Below are 24,822 nucleotides of genomic sequence, written 5' to 3'. Positions count from 1 at the left end.
GCCAGTCAAGAGCTCACAGGCCAGCGACCCGCCATACTGCACATGAAACACATAAAAACGTGCTTCCTTATGTCTTAAGTCGATCCTCTCTGAAAACGATTCCAGAGTCGAACCCTGCATATATTCAAGCCCAGCTACTCCTGAACATACCACTACTACCCCATCTGTCTCGTAATATATCTACCCCTCCCTTCGCTCCCTCCATTCTTTTGTTCCTTTTTTCTCCTTATCAGTTTAACTGTCTACCTTCCTAGGTTCTATTGTGTTAAATAGGACAAATTCTCGAAAATGTTCCACCGAAAATTGTTTTGCTCATATAGGAAATTCTGAAAACATTAAGCATTGCTAGCCTGGGATTGTTAGGTTTGTTTTCAGCATTTTGCCTTTTCTAGATCATTTATCATTTACATTAAGACTTTCGATTGCCCTGCTCATATCTGTTTCGCATATCACGTTCATAACGAAGTCTTCCATACTTTTAGAAGCACATACATGTTAACTATTAGAGTGGTGTCATGAGGTAAGATTAAATGAAATGAAGCTTCTTTAACATTTTTAACAAATTACAAATTGTATTGTTCATTTTTTGTAGTACCTCTCATAACACATACTAATTGAAATTAAAGTGTTATTTGGTAGAGAAAACACATGCAACAAATTAAAAGTGCTGATAACTGCATTTGATACAAAGGAACTGAATTGAGTCTTGTAAGGGTACATTTTTGTCTTACTCTCTGGCTTCAAATCATGTAAAATGTGAATATTCAAAATAAGTTTGTCATGAGCTTTCATCTAGATGACATTGTTTCTTAGAAAACAAATTGGTAATCCCACCTTCGGGCTGCCATTGAGGCTCACAGTTTGCCATAAGTACCACCGCTCCTTTTTTGTATTTCGCCTTACACGGAATGTGGCTACCACCGAGTATTCTTCAGGAACTCCCCCTGGGAACACCTGTCTAAAGAGGAAACAAACAGTTTGTGAAATATAACTGTTTTAGACTTGCCAATGATGCTCAACCAACTGAAAATCAGCTTTTAGTAGGCAACTTAGTTGAAAGTAATACTTTTGTAGCTAAGGATGTTGGTGAACACAACTCTCAGTACCCAGTACTCATAACAGGCACGTTTATATTCTGATTTCAAAAGAGACTTTTTTAAGGTAAATTCCTGAATTGTTGTTGTTGTACATTTGGATGGAATGTGTATTTGATCAAGCATTTATACAGATCATGTGTTCGTTTCCATGTTGTACTCACTTTTTGATTAACATAAAGTCATGAATGAAAATAATTAAAGGACAGACATTTCAGAAATGTCATCCTCAAGGGTGAGGTAGTCAAATATTACAAGCACAAGTTCATAATCTGAAATATAAGATTTTTCTGTTTTTGTTCTTAGCTATGATTTACTGCGTTGTATTGGATTGGATTGCCTTGATATATATATAATTATACTGGTTGCACTTTTCACTTTAATATGAAAAGAAAACAATGTTTTTTCTTAGGTAGAACATGTACTACTATAATATAGGGGTTGCCATCAAACATAGATGTCCCCAGTTTGATACACTGAAAAACATGTTCATAGAACTAAATTATGAACATAAAGGTTTAGGTCCAATGAGCCTCCTATTTATTGGCATGATTTGCACATCTGTAGTTATGTTTACAAATGCGACTATTTTGCACATTGAGGTGGTACCACAATTTGTACCACAATATAATACTGATTTTATATGAGGTTTTTAAGTATGTACATTATTACTTTTAATCTATATGAAATTTTGTACTATGATATTTATATGTTTATTTATATTCATATTTATATTTATAGTAATGTATTTATGAGTGGCGATATTTTGCACATACAAACAGCAAGGAAATATTATGCACTTTATGGAGTATAACTCATATTGGACTCTAAGCTAATTTTGAATTAACCAGCATTCATGCAGGTATTATGTTAACTTGGTTATTAAAATGTATCAAAGACATAGGAACATCCTAATAATACAACCATGTACCCCTTTTCAAACAAGTACTTTTACTAGTAGTATGTTATCTAGTTTCACTAGTCACATGGTGCATTCACAAGCATTTAAAGAGGGCATTGTGGGAATTTAAATCTGATGTGATCAAGGGCTTTTGCCCGAAACGCGTCATCTACTGCACTGCTGAGTTTGCAGGAATAAACCCTTTTGCCAAAAACTTTGGGACTCGTTGGTCTTTGTTTAAACAGCTGAACAGCTGGGAGGAATTTGAACTGACCTTTTCCATTCATATATATATATATATACATATATATATTGTATTTACCTACCTCATGTATGGCACAAAATGCTTTCTGGTTCGTCGAATTGATTAGCACCACATATCTTTGGTGAAGCTGTGAAGAATTCTGACTTGCACCAGATCCATTAGCACCCTTTTGAGTGAATGGTTGGAAATATTGGTAGTTTGTAGTTTGGCCTACATAGGGAGTGTTGCATGAGGTATTCTGTTTGATGATATGCCGAAAGCGCAGGGTTTGAAGGTCAGCACACAAAAGCATGGGAAGTTGCAAATGTGTGAGAATAGAATTAGTCACCCAAGCAGGCAATTCCATCATTACGGTGGCAAGTATCAATCGGTAAAAAACTACTCTTGTTGTGCCACAAGGTCCATAAAGGCTCGTACAGTAGTGTGAATAGACAAAAGCTGTTGGAGGCGGAGTTAAAGAACAAAGGGAGTGCTGTATGAAGTCTAACCAGAAGGGACAAAGGTTCACCCCACTGGAGGCATGATTAAACCTTCAGGGGGATTTTATAGAGTCTAAATAGGAGCAAGCAGTTCATGGGAGACTATGATAGTGAAAAAAGATGAAGGTTCTGGTTCCAAGCCCTCCCTGACACTTTCGGGCCTGGACAGTGTAGTTGTCTCTCGAATTCGCCCTTTGCCTGGACACTCAGGGTTCACACTTTGGGAGGAGAGTTCAAAGAGACCAGTGTAGGAAAGGAGGATTCTAGACTCACAAATGGTGTGTTAGGGTCAGCAAGACTAAAAATTGGGAGGAAGGTGAGTGGCTGCCCTGTACCAATTCAACACAGCACTAAAGAGCACACTCAGAAAGGCTACACCCCTCTCAAATCTGGAAAAACAATGTGTGCCCAAATACTTGCAGAAAGAAAAAAAACATTGAAAAAGTACTGATCTTCAATGAGAGCAGACCAGTCACAAGAGACATAGTTCCACTTTACACAGTGCAGTTTGAAAATACAATTGCAAAATGAGTCAACAAAACAGTGCCCGCAGGAGGAAAGAAAATGTATAAGTATTCAAAATAGTTTACTCATAAAAGGCACGGTTTCTGTCTGCAAAATCTAGTGTAAAAAACTTCTGTGAGATGAAAAGTCCTGTTTTCCAAACCAGGAAGAGGTGGGGGCGTGGGGGGCGCAGGAGGTGTACTGGGTCAGACAGGGTTCTCTAACAAAGCGGTTTCCCCACAGTGCCTCTTTTTCGGCTCAGGCTCTCAACGATTATCGTAAATCAAATGAGAAAATAGTAATAACATATATGGTAAATATTGCAGCAAACAGTACCATTTAAAAGAGTTGGACTTTAATTTTTACCTTAGAAGATGTCAAACAGGTTTGCCATGTTGCCAGTTAGTACAGGATCTAGATAATATTTTTCTGGAAAACCTCAATTGTTTTGTAAAGGGGTCGCTAAAAGAACAGGGCTCTGTAGGCATGGTGATTTCCTTCTACTCTTTCACCTGTCCTAAATTCTGCCATTCGACCCATACCCACTATCTGCAAAAAAGGCTCTGAAATATCATTTATTAAAGTCCAAATGACAGGTAATCCCAGTGCATGTTGGGATATTTTACCATCAAACCTAGCCATGCTCTCCTAAACAAAATCCCCTTCAGAACGATTCACTCTTTATCAAAAAGAAGATTTCCCTTTGGAAGATGACGATAAACTAGTCTATTCCCCCTGTTTCATAAAAATCAATACCTTACATTTTGTCTTGAAAAACTAAACGTTTGCTTTGTTGACAACAGTTTTATCCTGTAATGCTCAACTGAACACTTCTCATTTACTAGGATCGGTAGCTGAGGTGAATTTTTAATGAAGAGCATGTGTAGTTTAGTTTAGGTGCTTTATAAAGTGCTGCATTTACCTCAGAGAGGTATCTTGGTGCTTAAAGCTAACTCAATCAGATGAACCAACAGAACCAACAAAAGAACAGCTAGAAATGTGTTCTGAACAACCATATATTCCACAATCTGACTAAGATATAAGGGCAAGGAATTCCAATAGACGCCCATGTACTGGTGTTAACATGGGCTTCTATTGGAATTCTCTACGACATATTATCAAGTCCATTATCGCCGTTTTAGCTGTAGTTTCCTGCGGCTAAAGCGGCGATAATTTTAACGCCGTTCCTCGATAATACGCCCCTCGTTGGCTAATGAAGACTGAGATGGAATCTCAAAACAGCTCGATGAAGAGAAGATAGTCGTGTGTGACAGACACAAAGATTTAAAGAGAATGCAAGCTTTAACAGGAAGTGAATGTAAAGAGGGTGACAGCACTGGAGTTATATGGTCTCTCGATATCTGTGCCCTGTAATTAGATCTACCCTCAACATTAATGACAATTGCATGTGGGGATTAGTATGTGTCCAACTCAGAGAAATGTTAAAATACTCCTTTCATTCCATAAGCAATGTAAACCACCCGAAAACCCCTAAAGTTAAGGCTATATATGTCCAGAAGAGTCCTATGTTTCAAATGTCTGATGTTTTGTGCATGTATTGGATGAAAATCAGAACACAAAAGTTAATGAAGTAAAGAGGAAACTGCAGCTTTATGGATGGGTTGAAAAATTTTAAACTGAGTGTGTTTGGTACAAATTGTACTAGTTTGTTCAGGCCAATGCAATAAATACATCCTGCTTCAGGTTAATTATTTTGTTGGAGAGCAAGGGCCGTTATCACATAAAGTAAGCACAGCGAGTGCTAATTTAAGACACATTCTCTGCCACTGTTTTGGGCTGTCTAGTGTCTTAAATTGTTGAAGAGTTGGAGCAGTGCTATTTTACCACCTCAGACATTAGTAAATAGCTGCTTGTCACAGGAACGTTAAAGGAATGGCTAAAAACGTAGTACCATTTCTTGCCATACCTAAAATAAACAACAGAAATTAACAATAGCATCCACAGATCTGCACAACAACACAATAAAAAAAATGACAAGGCAGAACAGTCAAAACTGAATGCAATGCAACAACCACAGTACTGCACAACAATTTTACATGGTAACAATGTCGCACAAAAATCCAGCAAGATTAAAGAAATAAGAACACATCACCACCACAACAAAAGACCATAGAGCAAATATGCTCAAACATTATTGTCATACTTTGCCACCTCTAGAAACCTGCTTCAAAAATACTTGTGCTCCAATCACCATTTTATCTTTCCACCACAGCCATGCTCAGGCTTAATACATTCGGCTATAATGTTTTATTCTAATTTTGAGTGCAGTTTATGAGTCCGTAACTATTATTTCTAGTGAAAACTAGTGACCATTGGTAGTGTTGGTCAGTGTTAAACGCTCTAAAATGTTGAGATCAAATGGTTCTGCAACCCTGCATACATAGAATATATGACTGAAGCAAACTCGTGCTGCAGGGCCTGATAATCTCCCTGCAATAATATTAAAGTCGCAGTTAAAGTGGTGGGCAAGATTCCTCTCTCAGATGTTCCAAATAATACTAATATAAGGCATAATGCCATTGAATTGGAAGGGCGCTGTAATCAGGCCAATCCATAAAAAAGGTAGTATGGACGCACCACAAAATTACAGACTGATTAACCTTCTAGACATAGGAGGGAAGGTATTCTCAAAAATTGTGTTAAATAAATTAAATGCTTGGGCCGACGAGTTCTCAATCATACCCATAGAACAGGGAGGATTCAAGGAGGGGCATTCCACAATAGACCACGGCTTTGCACTATGGGCAATGGCGAGGAAGTCAACGGAACAAAATGGCAAGCTTTGCTGTTGTTTTGTTGACTGTAGAGCTGCGTTTGATTCAGTGGACCGGGACTGCTTATGGGAAACTCTTATTAAGAAAAATGTACCAAAAGACCTGCTGGTTATAATAAAAGAATTACACCGAGGTAATTGGGCACAAGTAATTAGGGATACTGAGGGGTCATTAACCCCAAAAATACCTATTGCAAATGGCCTGAGACAGGGCTGCGTTCCGGCCCCACAGTTATTCTCTATATTTTTGTCCGATCTACCCGCCTGTCTAGAGGTTGAGGGCAGTGCAAGCCCAAGAATGGATGGAAAAAAGGTGCCTTGTCTTCTATATGTGGACGATCTGGTAATAGTAGACCAGACTGAGTCAGGCCTTCAAAGAAAGTTGAAATCTTTTAGTGCTTACTGTGCAAGGAAATGTTTAACAGTAGACTTAGACAAGACAAAAATGTTATGCTTTGGGAAAAAGCCAAATAAGTTTAATTGGTTCTTAGGTGATCTTAAATTGGAATTGGTTAATGAATATCGATTCCTAGGGATGTGGTTCGATAAGACACTAAACTGGCATACTCATCTGGAAGCCCAAAAAGCTAAAGCACACACATCAATTGTTGGTTTAAAAATATTTAACCGGGATTAAGGGGATATGTCTCACCGCCCATTACTAAAGGCTTTCAGTGCAATGATACCCCCGCAAGTCCTCTACGGCGCAGAAATCCTTTATTTGAGAGTAAGGGAGTCTGGGACCTGGAGGAAGGGAAATGCCTGAAAACCCTTTTATCCCTCCCCCATCATCAATGGTCCAAGCAATAAGAACTGAACTAGGAACAAAGTCCTGGGGGGTACAAGTACAAATAGCAGGGATTAGATTTTGGAAACGCTTGGAAAATGAAAAAGGCCAAAAAGTTGCCCAATAGTGTAGGAGAGAGATTCAATTTATTAACTTAAAATGAGCAAAAATCTGAAGGAAAAAAATGGTGCAGGCCTGTGAGGGTCTAAAGGTTGAGATGTGCCAAGAATCCCAACATATAGACTGTACTAAGAGCGATCTGAAGTTTAACGGGCAAGAAGTCTCTAGAAGGTCCGATATGGAATACCTGGCTAAGAAAAAATCAGTAGAATTTATGATGTACTCTTGGTCAAAAGAAAACTGGCTCCCTTATTTGGATATCTTACCAAATCACTGGTATAGACAGGAGATACTAAGATCCGAATTGGGATCAATCAGTGGTTGACAAACAAAGAAACTAAATCGAAAATGTTAAACTACAATGGGTGTTGCAAGTGTAGCCTGGGCACAAAAGGGGATCTAGTGCACATCCTGTTGGATTGCCTAACTATATTAGAACAGCGTAAATTATGTATGCGCTCAATATTTTTAAAATACGCTATAAGAACACGGGCACATGCGGGCAACCTTCTCACGGAAATGCCTTTTATCGAAATTGTAATTGCTCTAAGGAATTACATAAAGGTAGTACAGAGATCCCTAATAAGATAGGAGTAAATTTTAAAAATTTTATAATAAATAAATTATGTAGCTTGTCTAAGTGAAAAGGTTGTTTTTAATGTACTAATAATTCTTAAAGGGTAAGCATTATCCTAAGAAAGCAATATTTTATTGGTATCTGATTTTAAGATATGTATCCAGTGTGTGGAAGATTTTAAATTCGCTGTGGAAGATTTTTTTCTGTAACTATGCTCTCTGTTTTTCTGTAGAATATTTTAAATCAGTAACTATTCCTTTGCACCTGTTTAAAGATTATGATCTAAATAAACATATTTTTGACTGACTGACTGACTTGTCAATAATCTATTTTTCCATGTCACAGTTTGTTTGCAGGTCTTATGTGCAAGAAATGCACATCGTAAGTGCAAATGAGTTGCTTAAAATCTCAACGTTTTCAAATGACATGCTACATATTGGCAGGGTACAGTTCAGGAAAATCTATTAGCAATTTGAGACTGTGCCAAAATTGCATTTCAATTCCTTTAAGAATTTACTAAAAACTCTATACTGAACCGACGTTAGAGATTTACTGCTTTCGTATTTGAAGGAAAGATGTTGGTACACTAGTATTTCCCAAAAACATTTTCGTTCACTTGTCAGCAATGCAAAACAAGTCAAAACTCTATGTTTGAATTCTCGGATAATGGTGTTATAGGAAACCACGGTATTACTCATTCTAGCCTAAGGCTCCCTTTGTTAAAGCTAGCTGAAGCAAATGTTACTTGCAACGTGGCTGGAGGACTCTTGTACTTTGATGTCAAATGCGGTTCCAAATATTTGGCAGAACACCAGATGGGTTCGTAATTTGCTAGGTCATATACGAATATGCGCATAACATTGTCACCTGGAGCTCCTTTGATCTCCTAATAATATGTGTCTGTCTGTGTGTTGCCCTGTCAAGGCATATGGGAATATAGCTATACCAAAAACAGCATTTTGAATCTTTGTCGATCATATTTTATGGTTTTAACCTCAGTAAATAAAGAACAAATAATAAAAACATTGCACATTGCTAAATCTTTTTAGATTGCTGTTAGGACGAATGCCACTGATTGACTATACCATACTACCATATCTTACTTTAAGCATGATGTGCTGAGATTTTTCATTTTCTGGCTGCATTTGATGGAAACAAGCTCCTGAAGGAATGTACATGTATTGCTCCATTGGAGCATCTTTAAGGTACATTTAGATAGAGGAGATGTTGAAAAGGTTTCCCACCCTCCCTGATCCCTTCAAGTAGGTCCTGGCTGGTGGTAACATTTATGTAGTTTTGAGGTGCAATAGCTGCAGCATTTCAATGTAAATTAAGACTACTGATATATGGTAAATGGGAGCCACTCGTGAGTCACTTTTTAATGCACAAATCTCTCATTATGGTAACTCTTAGAGGAGAGCACATTTCTTTTTGTATGGAAAGTCAGTGAAAGGGGGATGAATCATGGCTGCTGTACACAGATAGACCGATCCCTCACTTCTCGGAAGGTTTCTTGCAAGAGAATTGCATGTTAGAATGAACCTGGATAGTTATTGGCTTCCATCCAACTGACAAGAACTGGAAATATAGGTTTGGGCCTTTCTCTAGCAAATAGAAGATCTTCATTAAGAAAGATGTCCATGTAAGCTGCTGCAGTGGTTTCTGAACATGGAATTACATGCTGCTTGTTTAGCATGGACGATGACAGAGTCTGGTTTCCTACTGAAGCTCTGTTTGTTTCCGTGCTTCTGGCCATGCCAACATGAATGTCCAAGCCAACGAAAGTAGTCCAAAGTAGTCCTAAAGTTCTGCCTCCAAGTGACAGTCTGGACCGGCACCCTCAATTGTTACCTATTTGGATGATGATCACATTTTCAGGAAGCTATAAGATACTTGACATTGTACAATATTTATCCTGTAATATGGGAAAACTATGTATGCTTGATGATTGTGTTCCTGTCTTAGGATATGAATCACATTGCTACTGCAGATTGCAAATGAAAGAAGGCACCCTCAAAAGAGTAGGTGCACCAAATGATAGAGCAAACTGTTATGAGTAATTTTGTTTTAGTAGTTGACCAGTAAAGATATACATTAGAAATTGAGTTTGAACACCATGAATAGAGCTGACCAGAAGCTGTGTTCTAATGAATCTGTTGTGTGGACACTGATGTTTGTGCTTAGTGTTTAGGTCTATTGTTTTTGGGAGCCCCAATAGGGTGAAATTTAAAAAACAGATTGCAGAAGGAAGACCTGCTCAAGACTAAGGACTGATAGCCTGTGTACTTGGGGGCACAGGGTTGAAAAAAGCCATACCAGAGAAACTGCCTGCCTCTCTCTGTAGGCGCTCCAGACCTAGTTGCAGTACAAAAAAGAAATGTGGGTGTAGTTAGAAGCTGTATACTAGGTATGCCTATTGACAGTTCCAGGGAATGAATAAAAAGCAATCCGCAAGCCCTATCTGAAATGGTAAAGGGTGCATGGGAATGGTCCTTTAACATAAAAAAACATAATAGCTCTCCAGAGGTCCATGGATGCATGCAGGCACAGATGCTAATATAGGTGAATGGATCAGGCCGTATCTTGAAGATAGTGAGAGTACAGGCTTGCCTCGCATCTGTGTAACTAGGGAGCACTATTAAATGCTTTTTTATATACAGGGGAACAGACACTAAGTAGGTGTAAACATATTGTTTGCCTTCCAGAGAGTGTGACTGGAATACACTTTGCATTTATTTAATAATATTAAAAGAGTGGTCTCAGGGAGTGAGATTTACGGTCCTGACGAAAGTCACATGGAAGGGTGACAGACACATGGAGAGCCTGATTGAGACATACATATCCTGCTTCTGTACTGGCATCAGCAGCAGGGACACACAATGTTATGGTAGTTATATTCTGCAATGGAAATGTGCAGGATGGATAAAGGGCAAGAGTGTGGCATACTGAGCCAGGGCTGTCAGAGGTGTCCTGGGTTAGCGCATCCAGGGTTAACACCACTCATCCCCAGCCACTCTGCTGTGCTGCCAGGATGCTCAGCCTTCTCTCTACTTGTTGGGGAGCCTCGCTGAATGGCACACCCTTACGTCAGATGGTACCAAGGCGGGGTTGAAGCTCTTTGCTTGAAACTAGGGGGATGATCGAGCAGTCATTCCGGCTGCTGATGCTATATTGGAAGGTGGTGGTCATAGGCAAAGGCAGTCTGTATTTGGCGTTTATTGACCTGAGGACTGCCTTTGACCTTGTGCCCAAGGAGCATCTGTGGAGGGTCTTGTGTGATTTAGGTTTGTCCCCGCATCTGCTGTGATTAATAATGAGGCTTCATGAGAATAACTTTGCGCAGGTAAGGTGGGGAACACAAGATCAAAAGACTGCCCCCATCAAAGTTAGCAGAGGAGTTCGGCAGGGGTGTGTCCTCGCCCCAACCCTTTTCTCACTCTATATAAATGGAGTAGTGGACCACCCCCTAGAAATCTCAGCTGACGCACCATCTTTGGCAGGGAGGAGGGTACCCACACTACTATTTGCAGATGACACCTTGCTAATTTCAAAAACCCCGGTTGGCCTACAGAGCTTGCTGGTGGGCTTTTAACAATTTTGTGGGTCAATGGGTCTGAAGATCAACACCAATAAAACCAAGTTCCTTGTATTGAACCCCCCCAGTAAACTTGGACGTCCCCCAGTGCTTAATACGGTCCCCTTGGAAAGAGTCAAGGAATTTGATTACCTCGGTATTCGGCTACTGGGCACTATGAAGTGGGATAGTCACCTCAATAAAATGCTCCTGAGCCACAAAAGAGTGGTGGGGCTCTTCTTAAAGAACAGAGGGCATCATCGATGAAACCTATCGCCCCAGTGCTAGACATCTATGCTGCTAGAGGCGTTAGTGCGGCGCTCTATGGAGCAGAGCTCTGGGGCGCCCTGGATGTGAGCAAGTTGGCCCTTTCTGAGAATAGGTTTCTTAGGGATCTGATGTCCCTCCCCAATAGCACTCCCATTCTTCCCTTGTTGCTGGACATGGGCTATCGCTCCATTCAAGATCAGGCTAGGCTGCGTCCCCTCCTTCTGTGGGCTCGCCTATGGAGGGTGCCTGAACTTGCTAGCTATGCCGAGGGGCTAAGGGAGATACTAGACATGTCTGGCTGGGCAAAAATAAGGTGGCTAAGGGACGTGAAAAGTCTGTTGGTCGAGCTCGGGCTGGAAGGGGCTTGGCAATCTCGGTCTGCTCCACCCAAGGCAGCCCTGAAGAACTTATACTGGACTTGGGTAATGAACAAAAGAAACACCGAGCTCAGCTTGTGCCGGACTTCAAGGGACTTTCTGCTTGTAAAGGATGTGGCACTCCGGGAACTCTACTTGGACATTATTTCGATCTCCAGGGACAGGGCCTTGTTTTTTTTTAAATTCAAAATTGGCATGCTACCGGTGAGAGATTTGACTGCACGGTGGAAACCCCCAGCTCAAACCACCCTTTTTATGTCCTTTCTGTCCACTTAAGCCAGAGACGATTCCACACCTCTCGTTTGAATGTCCTGCCTATAAAGTACCCCGAGGTAGGTGGATAAAGCCACTATGTAGGGAGTTGAGAACCCGACAATGCAGTGTGGCCCAGCGAATTTTAAGATCAGATACCCGGCCGCTGTATGTTTGTGGCCTATCCAAATATATAAGCTGGGCATGGTTGATTAGGTCAAAGCGGCTTTCCCAAATTGTTTAATTTTGGTCCCTTTTGGCACCTTCTTAGTTAATTTATTACCGCCATCTATGATGTTAGAAGAATACCAGTTTTGCATGGCTTGGTTGTTTATGTTTTTAATGTTTTTAAATAATTGTTGTGATATTTCTGTATTGCTTTTAAAGATATTCTTTTATCGAAATAAAGCCAACTTGACTGACTGACTGACCCACAGTCCTTCCATAATGGGCCAAGTATGCCTAATTGATCAGAGTATGGCGCTGGGTAGCCTGACCATGAGCACGCTACGCTGCCGGATTTCTGCTTCACACTCTTGTCTGCTCTCCAGGAAGGCTCTTGTGAGAGTGCTGGAAGTTGACTTGGTACTGTGCCCCTAGAGACCTGGCACGGGCTTGCTGAGGCCCTTGCAGTACCTAGGGAGTGTGACCGAATGGCAAACAGGTTCTGGGCACTCAGTCTCTCATAATCAAGAGGAACATCACTAACCTTTCTTGTAACCAGTGCATATTAGGTGGCTCAGGGGAACATTCAAGCAAATGTATCCGACCACTGACTGGACTTGAAGCTTCTAATGAGCCCTCATCTGAATTTCCAGGGTAGCCTCACTATCAGGATGCACCATGCATTCATATGGCACAGGCAATCAAATGACCGGATTCAGAGGACATGCCATCAGGTTATACTTTGTCTTAAAGGAGAGTTGACTCTTGCACCAGGAGACCAGCCAGGCATGAAGGAAAAACCCATGCTGGCAACTGGAAACCGAGCCCCGGTGAGGCGTGGGCCTCCTTATACTCTACCACCAGTCCAATCATTCCATCATGCCTCCTGTCCCCATGGAACCAGTTTCTAGGCACTTTGAGACACAGCAGACTAGCAAATGGGGCTGAGTCTCAGGGGCCTACACCCTGGGTCTTTTAGACCTTGTCAGAGCTTTTCGCCCTCGTCCAAAGATGGGAAGCCTGCAGAATCTAGCACTAAAACATTTTTAGACAACATACTGGCAAATGGAGGTCTGGCAAAAAGGAGGTGCACTACACACAGGCGCCCAGGCAGAGTTTTCAGCTTGCTGGAGTAGTGGCAGCCTCTCTGCACTAACAGAACCTCATCATAGCCACTTTATAACACTGTGGGGCAGCAAATAGAGCCCAGAAAAATGCTGGAGCTCTGCTTAGGGCAAGGGCACAGCTTTCCTCCCCACTCAAGGAGATGATGCCTCCCAAGTCTGCAGATAGCTATCCTATGTAGTTTGAGATAGAAAACGGAGGTCAGTGCCGGCTTATGACCCTGCACCCAAGACTTACCAGAGCAGTGACTAGACAGCCAGTCAGAGCTTCCAACCCTTCTCAAAGAGGTAAAGCCACCACAGTACTTCAAAACCTTGTCCTAGGTACTTTATGACACTGTAGGCCTCTAAATGAAGGAGCTCTCACTGGTATTCTTGTCAGAGCTTTCTGTTTACTTGAGGATGGGAATGGTAATCTATATAGGCAGTGGAGGTGCTTGGAATATCAATGGTCAGTGCCTAGAGTCAAGGCCCAGGCCCCAGGCATTATTGAAGGGCTTCACTCAGTTCTACCAAGGATTTAGCCAAGTGTGCCACACTGGAGCAACAAGTGCCTAGAGCTCAGGCCACAGTCTATCCATCACAGAGATCCTGGCTCAGCTCTGCACCCTGAAGGTTCTCCTCATTTTCTTCCTCCTCTGTGGTCTGGAGCTACCCTACCCTTCTACCCTGGGAAGGGCCTGAAACTGCCGTCACAGCTCATTAGCCCATAGTTGATGTCCATCTTCCTGGAGTCCTCGCCTGGTAGCAAGGAGGGATAAGACCCAGGCACCCTTTTGGCCCCCAAGCAAACCATTTATCCACAACAAATACCCTGCACAAAGGTGGGGTTTGCGGGACCAAGAATGAGCACAATGGAGTTAGACATGCCGGCAGTACCTCTGGCCATAATAGTCCACCAGCCACCTACCAGAATGCCCAGGACACAGCAGTCTAGATGGTCAGGCCAGCCATCAACCAGACAGCCCAGGCTAGCAACTGGCCAGATGACGAGGACCAAGGGTCACCCAGATGGTGCAGTTTCTAAGGAACCACCAATCAGAGGTCATGGGATGTCACCAACCAAAGCACATTGTAGCCCCTGGTAAGAAACTCCAGAGGCTCTACCTAAACTCACCACCCAACTTGCCTCCGAGTGCCACTGCTATTGCTTGACCAAGCCATCATGTAGATCTGCAAAGCTGTAGGCAGAGATCCGCGGTATGCAAGGCACCTGGAGGTGACATCCCTTGGAGGGATTACTTATTAGTGTTATTCAGTCTTATTCCCTCAGATGGTAGCTTCGCCCCATTGGCTCCTCAGACAATCATATACAGCGAAAGTTTGAATCTTATGACTCTCTCATACTAAGCAGGATTAATATTCCAACAAGACATCACCAGTAGGGTGAAATTAACCTTTTTTACAAAGGCAAACGTTCCCTTTCAGTAGATAAAATATGCAATGCTTGGCGAATTCTGCTTCACAAAATTAGGAAGAGCTGACATTAAGGGATCAAAAAGCAATGTCACTATGAATGCTTTGCCGCCATAAACCAGTTATCACTTTGGCAACTTTTCTGATAGCTCCTGCAAGAAAGTCAGAAGGACCATGAGGTCCCACATTTTCAAGGTATATATTCATACTGAAAATTGAAATGAAGTGAGCTTTTGCCCTTCTGCGCTGCGGGAGGTTTGTGTCTTCCATGAGCTTTCCTTAGGACACCTGCATTATTTTTTGACAGCTATAAAGTCCTAGTCACAGTCCCCATTAGACCCGAAAGGAATTTTAATTATGCTGGTAACATTGCTTAGTTCATATATTTAGTTTTTTGAGTAATTTTGCATTATGCAACTTTAAATAATTTTTGAATGCAAGTGGCTCATTTGTGCCAAGAGATATTTTTCCATCAACCAGTCTTCCTTTGCTCTGTTGCAAAACTTATTTTACTCAAAGAGCACGCTTGTGTGAAAAAGTCACAAGAGATACTGAAAGCCACATTTCAGTCCAAAAGTGGAGTTTTGTAAAATGTATATGGAATTATGTGGAAATAGCATGCAAGTTTGTCTACCCCCTCATCCTCCACCCAGACCTGACAAGGATGCAGTCTAAAAAATGTTATCGAGTTACAAAAATAGTCATCCAAATAAGTTATGTGTGCTTCTTCGAAATCTAGAATTTGGTGCATTTTTAAATATATTTCTTAGGTCTGAAGGTTTTTAAGTTATTTTCAGCCAATATCCGAATGTCATTAAGCTTTATCATTTTTTATATGTCGTGCAATTCCCTCCTCTTCCATATTTAGCATGGCAACTTAATACTTATCATTTTATAGTAATGGAAAGAGAAGCTTCTATTTTTAATTCTAAAGACCCCCCAGCCAGTTCTCCTACAGAAAACAGGAGTGTGTGTGCTATGATTAACTTCCGTATTTACAAGAATCAATGGGGCTCCTGACTTGCTGAACATGTTCCAGGAATGGAAAGATGATCCAAGTTCCATTTCCTGAGTCTAAAGTGAGAGATGCTCAGAGTTTATGGCAAGACCTTTCTTTTCCAGCTGACATATACCATCACCTGTCATGTTCAAATAATTTGATGACGAGGGCTAAAAAGGTAAACTCAAGTACACTACACGTGGCTGATGATGAATTTACCACTGAATCTTTTTGAGTTTGCAAGTGAAAGTCATTCTACATTTATCAGGGAAATGGAAAGAGAGATCAATTAATAATGAGAAACCCGAGCCCTTCTTGCTAAAGACAGCAGTTGATCAGTAATCTTTTTTTGCTATGAGCTACAGTTCCCTGGTTTCTTTTCAAGTAAAAAGGAGTCAAATCGTTAGATACAGGAAGAATGTGCAGTGGTTTTGGTTGTCACGCTTGTTTACTGTATTAGGTATAATGTATAATTTGAGTGGCACATTTTCTGTCAGCAACACTTTTCAAATATGTCTTTTTACTATGTAATTCGTAAAAAGAGACACATTTCACCATATAGTTAATTGTTGTTTTCCCAAAACACAACTCTTGTTATTCAGACTCACCATACCTAATACAGTTCAAAAATGGTTAGAAATGGATAAGGCACAAGACCTACACTATTTCAGCTATCTGTAGCGTTAAATGCATATTTTGAGTCATTTGCAATGTGAAACTCTATAAGGGGTTTTATTAGGAAGAAGTGATTTGATCTGAGCTACAAAGCTAAAGTTTTCACTCTTTGGTACCTCTTTTAGAGATTGTGCCCATGAAGAACTGAATATTAAGGCTCAAACTGCGTTATTGCCCAGTGTTATGGTCTGCTTCTTATGGAAATGCCCACATTCACAATACCATTCAACACTACGTTAATTTATAAATGTATACAGTCATTTATGGCTTACACACTGATCTGTGTGCCTGTAGGTAAAAGGTATGTACTCATTTCCTATGCTGACCTAAGCGGACCTCTCAGCGATCTTAACCCCAAAACCCCATGTCCAGACTCACCCCAACACCCACTCAGTAGAAATAGCAGTGAAAGGAAATACCAACTGCTTATAGTCATTACCTCATCAAACAATCCTGCAACTGATATCAGTTGCTATTTTGAGCAGTACTCTAGGAGGAAGGAAATACACAATCAAACTTGCAAACATCTGCTGAATCAGTTAAAGCAGCAGCATTAAATAACCTAAAAAATAAAAAAAAAGCGAAGTTATTTACATGCTAAGCACACATGACCCCTTCTTGACTTGCAGAGAAATTGAAAGATGTGATGAAATGGTTGATTACATATTTGGCATCCTTTCTTTTAGTGCTTGATGGCATTGACCCGTAATATTTATAATGTGGCTTGAAGGAGAGGGAAAGGTTATTGGTCAGAAAAATTATTCTGAAATGGATCATTTTAAATTAAAATACCAATTTTAAAATTCCTGCTGCAGTATAATTTTTCCTTCGAGCATCCACTTCTATTAGAACTTCAGATCACAGTGCAAAAGTTGGGTGCACAGCCATCAGGGAACATATTTCTACATCTGAGGAACTGAACTGCTTATGATAAGAATAAATGCAGATCCCAGAAGGCTGCCCCGAATGCTGCACTGAGACAGTGGCATAGCTTTAATGTGCCTTCCCGGAGTCTTTTGCGCATAACTACATTATGCATTATTGCATAGGCCACATCTAAAACCTACCTCCTTTTTAAATTATAAAATACATTGCATGAATACTTCATTAGGGTCAATGTGAGCTTTGAAAGTCCTTACACTTATTTAATCCAAGTACGTTTAATGAGCGAAAAGAGAAGTCTGGAAAATTAATTGGGATCCAATGTAACAATTCCGAATGTATTTCAACAGTAAGATACAAAAATGCTAGCTTAATTTCTCTTTTCACCCCATGTGCATTGCCAGATAATGAGCAGATGGCTCGGCTATGTCAAGAAAATAAAGGACAACACCAGCAGACTTGCGGATACTGGACATATAAAAATGTATTTTCTATGTTGCATCGTTGTTTAATTTATGCCAATTGTGCAGCCTGTTGGAGTCCTGACGGCTTTAAGGGGCACATGCATCATTGTAGGATTTTGCATTTCCTAAATAGCGAAAATTAAGGAATCGCTATTTAGGAATTGCAAAATCCTATGCATCAAGAAATCCAATTTTTTTTTAGGATTTCTTAAATTTCGGAAATTGCGATTCCTTAATTGCGAATCGCAATTAAGGAATGGCATTACATTGATTCCTATGGGCCTAGAGGCCCATAGGAATCAATGCCGTTTTGCATTTCTTTTTTTAAGAAATCGCAATTTGTTGATGCATTGCAAGGGTGCAGAGGGGGGTCCAAGGCCCACATGCATCATTGTGACATTTTGCACTTCCTAATTTGCGAAAAATAAGGAATCGCAAATTAGGAAGTGCAAAATGCTATGCATCATTTTTTTCGGTATTTCCTTGTGATTCGGTAAAAATCGCAATTTTTACCGAATCCCAAAGAAATACCGAATTCTTAAGGTAATTTTCGCAATTCCCATTGATTCCTATGGGCCAAAAGGCCCATAGGAGTCAATGCAAATTGCGAGTAGCACTTAGAAAATTTCATGGGTGCAGGGGGGGGTCCGAAGGACCCCCCCCTGCACCCCTGAAATGTATTTTTCGCATCATGTTGCACACACACATGTCCTAAGGACATGTGTGTCCGTAACATGAATGCTTTTAAAATGCGTTAAAAGTGTTAATTACACTTTTTGCAAATTTACCGAGTAGTTCAACTACTCGGTAAATTTGTCCCTCTAATTGCGAATTCGCAATTTCAAAATTAATCATGCATTGCTTTTAGGAAATCGCAAATTTGCGATTTCCTAAAAGCAATCGCATTTTTGGAAATCGCAAAAATGTTGCGATTTCAAAAAATGCTTCATGCATTCCAAAAAGCATTTTTGGAATCGCAAACGGCCGATTTTAAGGAATCGCACCGTTTGCGACTCCAAAAATGAATGATGCATGTGGGCCCAAAGGACCCCCCCCCCCTGCACCCCTGAAATGTATTTTAAAGTGCATGTTTCACACACACATGTCCTAAGGACATGTGTGCCTGTAACATGACACTTTTCAAAATGCATTTTTGTGCTTTTTGAAACAATTTTGCAAATTAACACGAGGGTCAACCTCGTGTTAATTTGCACTTCCTATTTCAAAATTCGCATTTTTTTTTAAAATGATGCATTGCATTTAAGGAATCGCACAAATGCGATTCCTTAAATGCATTCTCATTTTTAGGAAATGCAAAAAAATAGCGAATTTTGAAAAATTGTTTCATGCATCCCAAAAACGTATTTAGGAAGCGCAAACGGCCGAATTTACCGATTCGCACCGTTTGCACTTCCTAAATAGGTTGATGCATGTGCCCCTCGGTCACCCGCGGACCGCACAGTCATTACGACTGTTCCTGCTCGGTACATTTTAATTCTAGAATAGTTGGGGATAAAAGTAAACTTAAGTGTTTTTGGGTGTATATCGTGGAGAAGTGTGGCTCACTGGTTAGAGCAGGCAGACCCTGAAGCAGAGGTCAGACCCGGGACCAGGGTTCAATTCCTGACGTGGCAGGGTCTTGATCTCAAATGTACATGGACTCAATAATTCTCGCTTCGGTGCCTGACCTAATCATGGGTTCACACTCTGCAACTCTGGGCATTAAGCTTGCTTAATCTCCACAACGGCCCCCCGCGGCGGGATGCCTGGTTTTCACCTTGGGGATGCCCTGTAGGGGCTATCTCACAGGGAAAAGCCAGGACGGGTTCCCAAGGCAAGCGCTTAGAGACCCCTGGGTTATAAGCGCTATATAAAATCCAACATACAATACAATACAATACAATATCTGAACAAACATAGCAAGGGTGGGAGTGTGAACTCGAGAAAGCAACAAAAGCTAAGAAAAGTGTCCAAAATATAATATTATAGGGTTTTAGGATGTTGCCTTCTAAAAAAATAGAAAGTGGCTTGAAAATTGCTGCAATAATTCTCAAAAACCTAGAAGACATCACCGAGACCACCAAGCAACGGAACAGTTCCTTCTCTTGATGGGTAGAGATGTAGGACTAGGCAGGTTGTTCTCTTCTTCACTGGAGGGACCTTTAAAGGAGCAATCGCATAACTGACATCACAATAGGTCTCAAAACATAATAAGGAATCCTCAAACTAAGGAGTATTCAGGAATGTCCAATGAGGGTGAGTGTTAGAGTTGAAAGAATGGGTAAGAGTTGTGTTTTTCTACACCCGTTTTTTAGCAGCAGACTATTTCTCTCCCATGAATTATACAACAAAACAGTAACATTATAATAAAAATTCCTGCAATGTTCAAATGACGAAATTAATGAATAAATCACGTTACATAATTAACAGTAAATTAGCATGTGCTAAAATAGAAGATTAAAATAGAAACAATTAAGAGTTGACCTTAAAAGTGGAGATAAAAAGGAGCTATTTTGCAATGCAAAAATATCTTTCATTCAAACCACACAGAATGCAGCAGTTGTCTCCTAGTACACACACAGGAAAGCAAACAGAGCAAGTGACGGCTCAGGATAGGAGGCAGAAAAAAAACTCCCTAATAGGTATCACTTTATTATAGGAGGTAGTTTTAACAACAACCTACTTCATCAGGGTCGAACTGGGACAGAAAATAGGCAGGGGCACCAAAATAAAAGTGGTCCACATTAGTGAATTAAAAAGCAACTATAGGCCGATAAGTCTAATTGATACTTTACAAAAAATAGTTGTGAGACTAGTGCTAGGTAGAGATATTGAATGGATAGTAGATCAGAATGTATTATCTACCTATCAAGCAGGTTTTCGACCCACGCCAGCACCATTGATCAAGACTTTAGATTTACAATGATTTATTGGACTACAGTGATTTTAGCAGGGGGAACCCTCTATGCAGCATTTGCTGATTTAAAATCAGCATTTGACCTAGTACCTCGTCATAAGCTGTGGGACTCATTAAAGGAGGCCGGGATGCCCCTAGAAATCCTTAGTTTTATTATTAAATTGCATGAGGTGAATTATGCTCAAGTAAGGTGGGGGCAGCAGGGTGAATTAACCGATCATTTCCCAGTCAACAAGGGTGTGCGGCAGGGGTGTGTCCTTGCCCCTACCCTATTCTCCCGATTTATAAATAAAGTTATCACTAACTATTCTAATTTTCCAACTGATGCCCCTACTCTTGCCGGATCAAGGGTCGCATTATTAATATCTGCAGACGATACGTTAATTTGATCTAAAACTCAGTCTGGTCTGCAGCACGCCCTTGATAGATTTATAGTTTTTTGCAATGACCATGAACTCGTAGTGAACATTGATAAAACCAAGTTCATGGTATTGCACAAACATAAACTTATTAAAGGCAAAGTAGCAATGAATAATGCACCTTTGGAATAAACTGATACTTTTTCTTATCTAGGGGTAACTATGGGTAGGAATATGAACTGTGCACCCCAACTAGATGTTCTAGCTCTTAGGCACAACCAGCTAGATGGAGCCCTATTAAAAGAACACCGATTGTCAAACACTAAACCTGTAGGGCCAGCAGTAGCAATTTATAATGGGAAAATCAGAGCTTCTATTATTTATGGCGCTGAACTATGGGGGTTTGAAAACCTATTACCCCTAGTTCAAGCGCAAAATACGTTTCTGAGATCTTTGAATGCCCTCCCACAATCAACACCCACCAAGCCTTTGCTTTTAGACCTAGGTTGAACTTCCTTTGATAAGGTTGCAGGATTTAGACCCCTAGCCTATTGGAGGAGGCTCTGGACTACTCCAGAACTGGCACCCTATGCTAATGCACTAATGCACTTCAGGAATGCTGACTCATCCTCAAAAATCAAATGGCTGCAGAAGATCAAGGGTAATCTGTACAAAATGGGGCTTAGTCACCTGTGGGATGACCCTATAGGGAACACATTTCCCAATAAAAATGACTATAAAGTGTTTTACTGGGATATGATCACTAAGAAGACTCTGTGAATGGTGGGCAGTACTTCGCTCACAGGTATCTTCTTCGACCATAAGTTTGTAACAAAAGCAGAGGCCTAGTGGAATCTGATCACGAAACTCAGTGATAGGAAATTATATCACCAATTCAGAGTGGGTACTTTTCCGCTAAGATCTTTCATTGCAAAATGGAATAAGGCCACAAAGAAGAAGAGGCTGCCTGAGGAACTAGATCCAGTTCCTGAGTGTGTTAATGTAAACAGGCCTCCCCCGTGAGAGTAACTGCGGGGAATTGTTATACTTGACTTGATTATACAAATTTTTACTTATAAGTATTTATTAGGACTTTCGATAAGGATTGATATTAAATTTTGTATGAACTGTATGTTTTTTAGGGTGTTATCCCTTTTATTGACACATTTATGTTTGTATTGTGTCTTTTATGTTTGCAAATTATCGAATAAAGACTAACTGAACTGAACTGAATTAAAAAGCTAAACAAGTGGCCCAAGTTTGCAAACTGGGGCATTTTGTAACTTGTAAAGACACACTGTATAAGCATTTTGCAAGGTTTGAAAGACTGCATGGATATGAGCTTACTGAGGGCAATGTTTTATTTCAACACGCAGGAAATCAACAGTAAAAACTGGCCCAGCAGACCATAAAACAGGCCAACAAACATCACACAAATTGACTCACACACTGACCTGTCAGACCAGTTGTTTGCGCACTGCCTGATTACCTTATACGCCAGCCCGACCCTGTACTTCATTGTAAACACTGCTGAATTATGGAACCTGATCCACAGCTATCTACTTGTTCAGCGTACTCGCTAGCTAGGTTCATGTCCTATAAATACTGATATATACATAGAACATATGAACTATCTAGGCAGCTTAGGAAATTTCATGCTTGAGCGAACACAGAAGTCCAAGTTCATAATAATAAAATATGCACTCCAGCATATGTCTTCATTGACTTAGTAGAAGGGTTAATTTCTTTCATAACATATGTAAAATAAACTAAAAACATAATACTTTTGAATAGTGCTTAACTGTTGGTTTGAGATGATTGCTTTTATAACAACTGTTCTAAAACCCAAGTGAAGGACCATGGAATCCAGAGAATTTTTTTTTAAATCACAAAGAAGAATCCCAAAGTCCGGGGAACCGAGAAGCAGGTAATTGAAGGTGGAATAGAATGGTAAGATTGCTACATACAACCTCATCATCATGAGGGCACCTTACAGAAAAGGATCATGTCAGAGATGGTCACAAGGTGATAAAATAGTGTTTTTGCCATATAACAAAACACGTATCTTGCAAGAGTAGGCGCACCAGTGATATTCCACCCATCTTCAAAAGCGGCAAAAACACATTACTATCGCTAAGCACTCAGAAGCTGAAGTAGCATAATTTGATCACATGATTGAGGTAATGATGCATGTAGCAATGTGGCTGTGCCCATTCAGTAGATGCGGACTGTAAACAATCTGCCTGGCAAGATCTGACAGAGAGCCCAACGGGTTGGTGTATGCTGTGAGCTAGCTCCTACACTGCATGATCAAGAGTAACCCACAATGGTAACAAAATTTCATCTGCAACCATAAAGAACAAAGGGAACATGGATACTAATCAAAGTCAAATTGCAAAGACTAAGGAACTTTAATGGGATAAAGATATGGGCGCCAAATGGCACAGAGTAGGATTGAAGTTGGAGCTTGGGCTTGTCTTTAGACTTAGAACAGATTGCAGAGGCTGTAATAGGCAAAGTGGTTTCAAAGTTGGATACTCCTCACTTGAGGTTTCCATGAGCAGTCTTTGCAGATATCTATTTTCTCCATACAAAGGTGAGCAATTTCCATAGCAAGCCAGGGCACTTTGTTTTAGGGCAGACATTGCATGGTCTACAGGGTTTTCTCATGAGGAGCCAGACAATAATCTTTTTTTATTTGCGTAAATAAATAGTAGTAAAGAGTAGTAGAAACTAGGGGTGGGCGGAACTCATGCTGTTTCACTCTCATATTTCTGTGGAGTTACATGAAAACTAAGGGAGATTCCGCGTAGGTCCTCTGAATTGACATATGTAGTCATGTTGAGCTACTCATGCTGATTTTTAGCTCCAGAGCTTGTTTTGCGCTGAAAGATGCAAGGCCAATGGCACCAAGCGGCACGCCACAAGGCGTTGCTGCTCATGTTGGTTATGCTGCCATTCAAATAGATTTTCTATTCAAGCTGCAGTTTTCTTACTGCAAATTGTCACGACCGTTCGTGACTGCCCTTAAATGCCTGTGCTGGAAAAATCTTGCCGGGTGCCCTCCTAGGCCCCGAAATCTTGCTAGGGGATTCCAATTTTCGTGTATGTTATGGCAGGAACTCCGCAATACATGCATAATACGGAGCGGCAATAACACTGCCAATTCCACCAGTGGAGCTGAATTTATCACCCACCCCTAGTAGAAACACTATCTCTCCTGTTAACTGCAGTTATTTGGAATTGTTTCCAATAGACACAGACTAGTTGGGGATAACTGAAGACAGAACTTCATAAGCTATCACCTGATCCCAGCGTTCTTTAAGTCAGGTAGCCACATGAAGACTTTCCTCAGAATTGTCATGATGTGGAAGCATGAGTCTGTCATGTTGAGCTTGCTGTCGATGATGATTTGAGGCTATTGTCTTGGGACATGGAGGTCAGAGTGGATTCTGCTCAGATGGCTACCAGGTGGAGCCCCAAGGTGATGTGTTCTTCCCCAGAGATCACAACGTCTGTCTTTTGGGTGTTGAGTTTGAGGCAGTTGGTCCTCATTCAATTGGAGACTTTGGACGAGTAGGCAGTAATCTTGTTTCAGGTGTTGGGGCACTTGTCCATAATGGAAGTGTATGAGCTGCGTGTCTTCAGCATAGAAGAGGACTTCAATGTTGTGAGCGCAAATGATGCTGGTGAGAGCAATCATATATGAGTTGAAGCCTGTCTGGCTCAGTGAGGATCTTTGCGATATGCCACAGATGAGAATGTAGGCTTCCGAGGCATTGGGGGCGAGGCAAAATAACTAGGTTGGTCCAGTCAGGATGGAGCA

The 24,822-nt window shown here is 40.8% G+C and overlaps 1 protein-coding gene across 1 annotated transcript in view; it reads right to left on the bottom strand.

The window, feature by feature from the left end:
- Positions 1-24,822, bottom strand: part of LOC147707467 (collagen alpha-1(XIX) chain-like) — a 1,668,057-nt gene that overhangs the window by 1,345,925 nt on the left and 297,310 nt on the right. The window contains exon 5 of the mRNA XM_086925649.1: positions 835-958. Coding sequence (XP_086781775.1) covers positions 835-958 — 124 coding nt within the window. The remainder of the gene's footprint in view (positions 1-834; positions 959-24,822) is intronic.

The sequence above is a fragment of the Lissotriton vulgaris genome, chromosome 6, assembly GCF_964263255.1.
Source record: "Lissotriton vulgaris chromosome 6, aLisVul1.2, whole genome shotgun sequence".
Classification (NCBI taxonomy): domain Eukaryota; kingdom Metazoa; phylum Chordata; class Amphibia; order Caudata; family Salamandridae; genus Lissotriton; species Lissotriton vulgaris.
The sequence above is the reverse complement of the archived record's forward strand: the minus strand, read 5'-3'. Positions and strand labels throughout refer to the sequence as shown.